Raw genomic sequence first — 9920 nt, forward strand, 5'->3', positions numbered from 1 at the left:
CATCGCCGTAAATATCTCCTTACCCTCCATACTTCCACTGCCTGATGTTTGTCGAGTAAATTCTCCACCGTACTCCGCCGTATTACCACCACCACTTGAATTTCTCAACCATCTTGCTCCTGCATTCTGTCTTCCTCCACGTTCAGGTGCTCGCAGCCACACTCCATATGCATGTTCAATCTCTTTTTTAGGATGTGCATAGACAACATTGCAGTCACGTTCTGTATGTCCTATGATTCCACACACAAAACAAAAAGTCCCCGACCTTTCATACTTAAAATTAACCCAGCTCCAATTCCCTCCTTCTCGTTTGATTTTCATCCGTCTTTTTAATGGCTTCAAGATATTTAAAATGACCAATATTCGAACAGACGCCTTCCATATGCCATCAAAGTTAGCCGAATCTGACTGAACATACTTGCCTACAAATGTTCCACTACATCTGAGGACAGTTTCCGAGATAAAACCTTTGGGAATATCATGAACCTGCACCCATATGTCCACTTCGTTAAGAGCTATCGTATATGTATCATCCATTTCTTGTAATCTTTGGTACACCAACATATTTTGCTCAAACGACCATGGACCACCTTCAACCATCTTTCGCAGATCCATAATATGGTAGAAAACAAAAGAGTACCTGTACCCCCTATGTCATTATGTCATTATGTCATGTATTTCCATTCCCTCCTCAGGCCTCCACAGTGATGCGAGGACATTCTGCATTGCTTGAAAATTGATATTCTTGTCCGTCAAAAACCTTCCCATCAGGATAAAACTCTCCTTTCTTTCTTGCCCTTCCGCCGCACCTACGACAACTCCTTCTTCTTCTTCATCTGCAATTGTTAATTTCGCATATAATGTTTCCAGATTTGCTTTATTATGTTCCATAGTAAATCTTGAGATTTTCTTATCGACCAAAGTGAACAAAAGAAAAACTTGTCAATATGACAAGACAAAACTCTGAGAGAACCAGAGAGGAAAAAAAGGATAGTTCTGTAAATTAAGAATATTATATAAAATAATAACAATTGTTATATTATATTTGAGGAAGACTTGACTTTTTTATTGTAGCAAGTGCCCCAGTTGGGCTATTTATCATTTGTCAAGCAGACGAAAAAGAAAATTATATATCATTGTCTTCTGGCGAGCCTTCGAAAAGTCTCCTGCCAGGATAATCCTCAAATTATTAGTTGTTGCAGGATATTTTTTTATCAAGTTCTACAAGTTGTCATCATTGATGATAATGAAATAATGCAGGAGTTACTGATTTTATCTACAAGGGTGGACAGGGTGAAGATGGTACTTAAAAATAGTTATGACGAGTCGCCGGATACATTGTGCAAACTTAAGGTTGTTTCATGTGTTAGGAAGATAAGTTTGCTAGGAACCTGTAAATAAGCAGTGCAAAATGCAACGCACTCTAGTTACGAACTATGAAACTACCATTGTTTCGCGAATTGTACTTGGCACACACTGTGCAATCTAAAACCAGTGCTGGCTAACTTGGTAATTGACTTGACAATTCCAAATAGGCCTTAACGAACTAGACATTTTTTAAATCAATTTTATAATTTTTTATGGTATGCCTATAATTTGAAACCTAGGCAGACAGAGAAGACCTGGACAATTGCATCAAGTATTGGCAATATAAAATTAAAGGGGGGCTCCGATTTGCGTTCATATTAAACAATAGTAGCAATACGTAGCAACAATCTAGATTCTAGATTAAGTAGCCATACATGGACTTTAAATAAAATATCATCAAAGTTAAACTTGAAAGCTGATGCAAGATGTAATGCTGAAGTCGCCAAGCAATGCCATCTTCTATATGGCAAAGGTTGTCTCAAACCCCAGTAGTCGTCTTTTATGAACCATCCATCAAGTAACCTACAGTTAAACGTAATTCAGACTTGTAATTTTTGACAGAAACTTTTGGTATGTGGCCAGGAAACTGATAACAAAAATATTACAGTACCACAGTGAGTCTACAAGTCTTATGTGTGTTTATTTGTCAAACTTTTAGTATGTAGACAGGAAACTGATAACAAAAGTATTACCACAGTCTTCAAGTCTTATGTGTGTTTATCTGTTTCATGGGCTATTCTTCGACTTGCAACATCAATATGATCGAATCCAACAAAAAAAGATAAAGTATATACTTTAACTTTTTGACACATCTACAAACAAACAAAAAAGATGAATTATTTTATACACTTCAACTCTAGAAAAATCACTAAGATTCACTGGTACCAACATTTATTCTTTTACACTCCCTAATTTTCCAGCAGAAAAATCGATCAAATTGTTAAGCTTTCATGTGTACTTCTTAAGTCCGCTATAAATCCTAGAACCCCAACTTATCCCCAGTTCTATATCTTTTTTTTGTTAAACTTGCATATAACTAATATAAAATTCCCTAAATAAAAATACACATTCGAACATATTAGTGCTTCTGGAATCTATTTAATTTTATTGTAACTTGTAAAGGATGAATTTAAAGCTCAGCACTGCATATGCAGACATGAAATTGTAGTTGTATTTATGCATTCATTAAAGTATCAGGGGAGTCCATAATGTCCTAGAGTCTGCAATGCATATTACGGTCAGCGATAACATACATAATATAAATACATCAGGAAACTTACTGCAAACATCAGGATCATAATAAAACCATGAAGGTAAGTAACTTACTACGGCAATTTCCCGGATCGGAAAATAGCAAATTTGGAAGCTTCCGAATATGAATAACTGATCCCGTTCTCCATCAGAAACTCCTCAATTAGTTTCTTGGCTTTATCAGGTTCTGTGCTTTCACATTCAATCTCATAGCAGGTTCCAAAATCATACATTGTCTCGTCCAATTCCAACTTCAGTCCTTTCCACTCATAAACCCCTCTAACATTCCTAAAACCACCAAGACACACAAACCCTTTCTCACTCACCCCAAACTCATCTCTAGCCCTCTTCACCACCCTTGATTCCACGGACCTGAGATGAGTTGGGTCACGTACGCACTCTTGCCCAACCAACGGATCAATATCATCCTCGTCCTCCTCAACTCGGCTCACTCCATCAACTAATACAGCTTTAGCTTTCAGAGAGACAACACACTTAGAGTTGTCACCATAGAAGCGGAGCCGGAGAACAGCACGCCGGGTGGAGAGCTCAGCACTGGCACCATCAAAGAAGGTGTTGTACTGACTGTGGGTAATCACGTGAAAGGGAGCAAGGAGAGCTTGAAGATTCTGGTGAGTGGTCGAATCTGGTAGCTTGAGCTTCACTTCAACCTCCATCAGTGAACGAGACTAGAAACTAGTTCTGGTAGATCACCTATAATTTAACACATAACAAACAAATAATCTAATATTTAGAGATTGGGCGCTAATCCCTAACAATCGTGTGCTAGATAAGCCATATCTAACACACTGTTCCAGAACCCTTAGATCAATATTTCAAGGACCCAGATTTAATAAAAAAAATTTAGCATTCCGCGGATATTTTCCGCGGAAGGGCTTTTCTCCCTTCCGCGGAACCCTTCCGTGAAAAATATCCGCAGAATGCTAAAAAAAATTCTTTAAATATGGGCCCTTGAAATATAGATCCGACGCCCCTGTGGTAGTATGTTAGATAAAGCTTATATAACACACGATTGCTAGGGAACAGGACCCTTAGAAATTATATTAGATCACAATAAAAATGACTCTAAAGTCTACGTTACGCCACTCTACGAGAACAATTATTAAATTCACATTTAAAATTTATTATTACATTTCTTCCGAGCTATGACTTGAATTGTTAATAAGTCCTATCTACGCGTCACTCTCCATTCTCGAATTTCACAAACAGGGAAAGAATAAATAAATAAAGAAGCAAAAATCTCTAACTGCAATCACAATTATTTTTTACAAAAATACCAAGGTCCAATTCTTGCACAATATTGATAAACGGGGGAAACAATTACAGTAAGTTACTAGTGCATAAGTTATGGTTGTAAGGAACAATAAAGTTTGCTCTATTTTGTATAAGTTTTGATTCTTTCTCCTACTCACATGCATAAACTTGTCTAAGCTCAGGTCTCAACCTCACAAGCAGGTTACTAGTCAATGTTTTATATACTAATACATAGACGCTTCTCCGTAAAATTTACATGTGTCATTTCTTCTTCTATCTCCTCTCTTCTTTATATCACTCCATTCAACCTCTAATTTGCTTCCTATTTCTCATTTCACTTTAAAGTCCTCATCAACGAAACTAGAAACCTAATCGTTTATAATATATGTATAGCAGTTTTATATCAGTTACAAATTTCAGCTCATACATATATATAAGCCAATTCTGATACAATAAGAAGTGAGTACCTCAAAAACAAATAGGCGTATTATAATAATTATAAATTGGACAATCAGGATAGACCGATGCGAGAAGATTTGGAGGAAGAGTCTTTCGACGCTTGGTCAAAGTGATGAAGAAGTGTGTTGACTCCGGCGCCGGTGGCGGCGGCTGAGCTTGCGGCGGCGCGTTTGCGAGCTTACTCGAGTTCGTCTCTGTCTTCCAATTTTACTTGTATTAAGCTAGCCTTTCTGCTCAACATTTCACCACAAAAACATACACACTGGTCCAACACTTTTTTATACAAGTCCTATAGGCCCATTCTAGAAATTGAAGGCCTGTTGTTAATATTTGGGCTTTCTAATGTTAATTTAACTGTAATTGTACTAATTTACCTTTGTAATTAATACACCCTATTTAAGGTTTTTTACAACAACCGCAAATTTACTGTGACTGTTTCTAATCACGGCACTATTAAAATGGCACAAGTATTAGTGGAAGCACAAAATTCACCACATTTGAAAAGGCAATGGTAAACTCAAGCTCCTCGTTGTCGAATTTGATGGTTTTCGTAGCAATGCTGATGTTCTTCTTTGTTTCGGCAACAGCAGAGCGCCCAGTGACATCGCGATTCAGTCTCGATGGACCAGGATCATTGCCAAAAACGAGTAGTCCACCAGAGAGTTTTGATTATATCAAGGAATGCTGGTTTCCGTTAGCCACTATTAATAAATGTCCGGACCAAATAATTGAGTTTCTTCTTAACAAACATTTTACCCTTTCTTCAGAATGTTGCAACAAATTTGCTGGGACACCGGATAAGTGCTGGAAGAAAATGTTTCCTTTTCATCCTGAATTTCCACCGCTCGTTAAGCAATATTGCAGACGTTAGGTGCAGGCCCCTAGCCCCTCAATCTAGATCCACCAACTGAATATCTAATATATTGATAATATATTGATGTGACTGCTTGAAGGAATTTCCTGCTGCTTAAGATATAATTATTGTTCGTCTTTGCAAAGAAATACATATAAATTATAGAATGAAAATGAAATAAAAGGGTACTGGTTCCTAACATTCGATGGATTCAACCACCTTTCTTCTCTGCCAATAATGCCTACTCGCTCTATCCCCGAAAATTAATGTATGCAACCTTCTAGTCATGGGAAATTTACGCAGAAAGGATAAACACTGAATATTTATGTGAATGCAGGTTCATTTTTCTGTATTAGGGCGTCACCTATCCTTGGAAAATTTGATTGGATAGATGGTTTGCCAGTTATCGCTTGTCAGAGAAACTATCACTGTTTTGTGTGTGAAATAACAAATTTATTACAAATAAAATGAGTTCAAACATACATTTTATGCTGAGCAAGAACTACTTGTGGTTTTTTGACAAAAATCAGTAACATGATGAGCCTTATACAAATGCAACCATGTGCCAAGATGTCATTGATCATCACTAAAGTCATTGAATACAGAAGTGATCTGAACTTCTCCGATAACCATCTTAAGTGCACTTTAGCTTCCTATAATACCTGATATTCCATCACACTATTGGAAAGATATAAAAGCTAGCATCGATTATTTATCAAATTAGTTCAAAACCCAAACACTGCATATGTTTGATTGACTGTCTAGCAAAGATGTCTTCGATGATTTATTGACTGAATTTCACAGCCAAGCAGTGTGGTTGCGTTCTCTACTGATTCCAAGACTCCTTGCTCAACTGACCATCTTACCGGGAAAACAGAAATTGTTTGTATTTGATTTTTTTTTAATCATGTTCCTAATTTTATAGTTTGGGACTAGGGTTATTTTGATTAAACCTTTTTTCTGTCCATCTTATAACAGGAACCACATGTTCCTACTTGGAGTTGTGTTATTCCTGAACAACTGCACTATCAACCATCTGACTAATGAAAAGATATTCTTCGAAAACTTATAAAACTTTCCGAAAATTACTGGAGGAGATCAGTTTCAGATCTTTTATCTTACACGGCATGGAAAAAGGGAAAAGAAACTGTCATGCTCACAAGCTTGTTCCATCATAAATTTTGTATCTAGCAATGTAAACATTTAGATTTTGTGATTTGGCATCATATGCGGCCAAACTTAGCCTGCAGCTTCTAATTAGTGAAAATAAATTATAGAACAGAGCATTTACCAGAATCATATCTCTAGCCATTCGCGTCTTTCTCCATTTACAGTTGCACATGTCTCTTTGTCTATTACAACTACAGAAATCTAAATTATATGGCAGCCCTTTGTGAAAGTTTAGCTAGGCCAGTTCAAGAATCAGATGGAAACTGTTGTTACCCTTTTAATTAAAGTTAAGCTACAATTGGGAACATAAATTACATCATTATCACCTGGATATTAAGCCCAATACAGTTCATAAGGATCATTCGGAATGAAATCAAAATATAAAAGTAAATTCAAATGCAGTACTGCTGAAAGCTGTGGCAACTGTAATAGACCTACCAAAACTGTAATTAAAATAGAAACCCTAGTTGACATCCAAGCAAACATATATTTTTTACCTAGATAAAAAATTGGAGAATTAACACGAGCATTTTCCAGCTACTACTATATTGTTATTCTCAGTACTCTCCTATTTTGATCTAGGAGAGGTACATTATTAATATTCAATCCGCTGCATACTCATATACGCAATTAAAACTCAGTAATTAGTTTTGATCATGCATCTTGACGTGGAGGATACGCCAAATACTGGGCAGATGAGGATTGTTTCTGGTGTGGTGGAGGCGATTTGCAAAATGCGCGGAGCAATGAAGGATAGGAAGGAGTGATGTAAGGAAAAGCTTTGCTCCAACAATTATCTTCTATATGAAGCAAAGCCTTGCAACAATCAGGCCCTATTTTTATACGAATAGTCAAGAAAGATGACAGAATTTCTTGAAAACAACCAGGTATATCATTTATTGTCGAAAAACAATTATTAAACACCGATGAACCTTGGGTTTTTGGTGTCACTATTAACACACATATAATAACGAGGCTAGGAACAAATCTCATGTTCATACTCATGTTTTTTGTGTTTAATTCAAAGGCTAGAATAGAACAATACTCCTAGCTTGTGTTGGTGATGAGCAAAGCTTGGCTCTCGAAATGTTCATATATGCACCCACAAAATTAATGCAATTGATGAATTGTTATTTGTAACCCATAAATTTATGGATTGTGCTAATTAAAACTGTAATTAAGTAATTTCGTAATCAAGTTTATCGTTTCTAAAGTATTATATTACAAAGTTTATTCAAAAAAAAGCTAAATAAGTGTCAGAGTGATTATTGGAGGAATTTTGTAACAATACGAAATCAGAAAGATACCGGGTGTTAGAGCGATTTGAGTATGATAACAACTTTTTGTAGGGATTAAGGTTTTATGGAAGACATGTCGACTTTGTCTCGTTGTATCGGATCCCTTTGCCAAGATGCGTGCGTACCAATTTTATATTGGATCAAGGCGACTTTGGGGATAAGTTTCGGTTAATTATCAATATTATTTGATTTAATCTTAACGTTGTGATATTTTTCTTAATTTCAAAGATATCATTTCGAGATATTTTTTGTAATGTAATCTTTAAGATTGATTTTTTTCTCGTTTAAGGGATAAGATAAAACTTGGGCAATAAGTTATAATTATTAATTTGAATTAATAATTAATAGATATTAAAAATTAGGGAGTTATTAAAATATGCCAAAATGTGGTATAACAAATAGTCCTTAGTTCTTTAGTGTAACTTGCTGTAGTGGAGAACTAAAAAATTTTCAAGCTTCCAAATTTTCTTCGGTCGCTCGAAAAACTGAGATTAATAAATCATTAAAACATATGTACCAGTTGTGAGTGTAAGTATATGAGAGTTAAGAGTACCTCCAATAGAGTGCTAGTTCATTTCTTATATTTAATATAAAATATTGTATTTTAGTAATTCAGAATATTGATAAGAACTTTAAGTTCTAACAATGTTCTTTATATTGGTTTCTTATTTGATATTATATCATTAAAAGTACTTTTCATGAAAGAAAAAAAGTACTATAATATTATAATATTAAATAAAAGTTAGCACTTGCCGAGAAAAAAAGGGTAAGTTAGTTATTTATAAGTAATGAAAGAAGGGGGTAGGTTAGTTATTTATAAGTAATGAAAGAAGGATCTTAGTAAAATATATAAGGATTCACTATGATTCCGTTAGAATACATTTTTTAGTCTAAATTCTTAAATACGGATAACAAATATAGAATATCTTAGAGTTGCTCTAATATAAGATATATTTTTGCCAAGATTTTAAAAGTGCATGTATAAGTAAAAAAATGGAAATTTATTGCTGTCTTTATTGTGAAGTTAAGACCTTCAAATCTTTTTGAAATCCATCGCATAAATAATGTTTTTTTAGCAATATGCATCTCGTAAGATTTTCTAAATATCCACAAATCTTGAAAACAAATATCTCGTACGATATTTTCAAAAATATATACATCATTTAACGAAAATTTTACAAGCACAATAATATATTACTCGCACAAATTTTAAGCAATAAATATTTTTTTTCTTACGAAGATATTTAAAAACATAATCGCATGCATGACATAATATTTAATTATTTGCAGAAATATAAAAAATAAGATATATTAAGAAAAACTTAAACCTTATTTACTTTGGAGTTTTTGTAACTTTTCTAAATTTTCTTTTTCTTCAAAAACTGATGAAAACTTTAAAACATGTTCTGTTAGTCCCTTAACAATATAGCAAGAATTACAGAAGGGGGGTTGAATGAAATTCTTGAACCTTTTTCTTAAAATAAAAATGTTCAAACTCAAATATAAATATAAGTGTATTGATTAGCACAATGCGAAATAAAACTTAAGTGAATCAAAACGCAAGTAATTAAAAATAAGAGTCTTTAAAAACTTTCTGGTGGATTTAAACAATTCCACCAGAGATATATATTATATCGAGAGAACTCTGTGTGCAAGAATGCTCACAGTTGCTTACAAAAATGAACTACTGAGAATATAGAGAAATGCTAATAATTCTGCTTACAAATGTTTCTCACTTTTTGTATCTCAGATCTTGGTTTCTATTTGCTACTTCTTGGTTTATATATTACCAAGATTACAAAGTCAAATGACAGGATCATTGTAAAAACTATCGGGTCTAATGCTTTGTTACTTTGTTCTCTATTACCCAGTTAATAGGCTTCCTCATTCCATTTGCATACACTTCGACGCATGTGACCAGTTGTCACTATCAACTGATATTTGAATTCTTTATCCGTTGAGTACATGATCATCCATCGACTTTATGATCATCCGTTGATGGCTTCATTGATCATCCGTTGACTGCTATATTAAACATCCGTTGATAGCTATTTGATCATCCGTCGATGGCTTTGTTAATCATCCGTCGGTAGCTATTTTGGCACTTGACTTCAATTCATTTATGCAGAATTACAAGACATCATCTATGTACAATTAATCAACCTATTCTGCATATCTAGTTAAAGTCAACATGACTTATATGCTACTACAGAATCTATACAAAGGTGTATGCAGAAATGTGCTAC

At 34.5% G+C, this 9920-nt stretch overlaps 1 protein-coding gene across 3 annotated transcripts; it reads right to left on the reverse strand.

Annotated features, from left to right (window-relative positions):
• Positions 1 to 1651: 1651 nt before the first annotated feature.
• On the reverse strand, positions 1652 to 4617 carry LOC141720677 (triphosphate tunnel metalloenzyme 3). Of its 3 annotated transcripts, XR_012574474.1 has the most exons (4): positions 4362 to 4617; positions 2695 to 3333; positions 2061 to 2180; positions 1652 to 1890 (listed from the first exon to the last, which is right to left on the reverse strand). XR_012574474.1 is itself a non-coding variant. In XM_074523222.1 (3 exons), coding segments are annotated over exons 2-3 (603 nt in total). In that variant the 5' UTR covers positions 3297 to 3333; positions 4362 to 4616; the 3' UTR covers positions 1652 to 1889. The 3 variants fall into 3 exon arrangements, 2 of the variants coding, with proteins under 2 accessions (XP_074379323.1, XP_074379325.1); XM_074523222.1 differs by lacking the exon at positions 2061 to 2180 and having other exon boundaries at positions 4362 to 4616; XM_074523224.1 differs by lacking the exons at positions 1652 to 1890; positions 2061 to 2180 and having other exon boundaries at positions 2694 to 3333.
• Between the last annotated feature and the right edge of the window lie 5303 nt (positions 4618 to 9920).

The sequence above is a fragment of the Apium graveolens genome, chromosome 4 (assembly GCF_009905375.1).
Source record: "Apium graveolens cultivar Ventura chromosome 4, ASM990537v1, whole genome shotgun sequence".
Taxonomy (NCBI): domain Eukaryota; kingdom Viridiplantae; phylum Streptophyta; class Magnoliopsida; order Apiales; family Apiaceae; genus Apium; species Apium graveolens.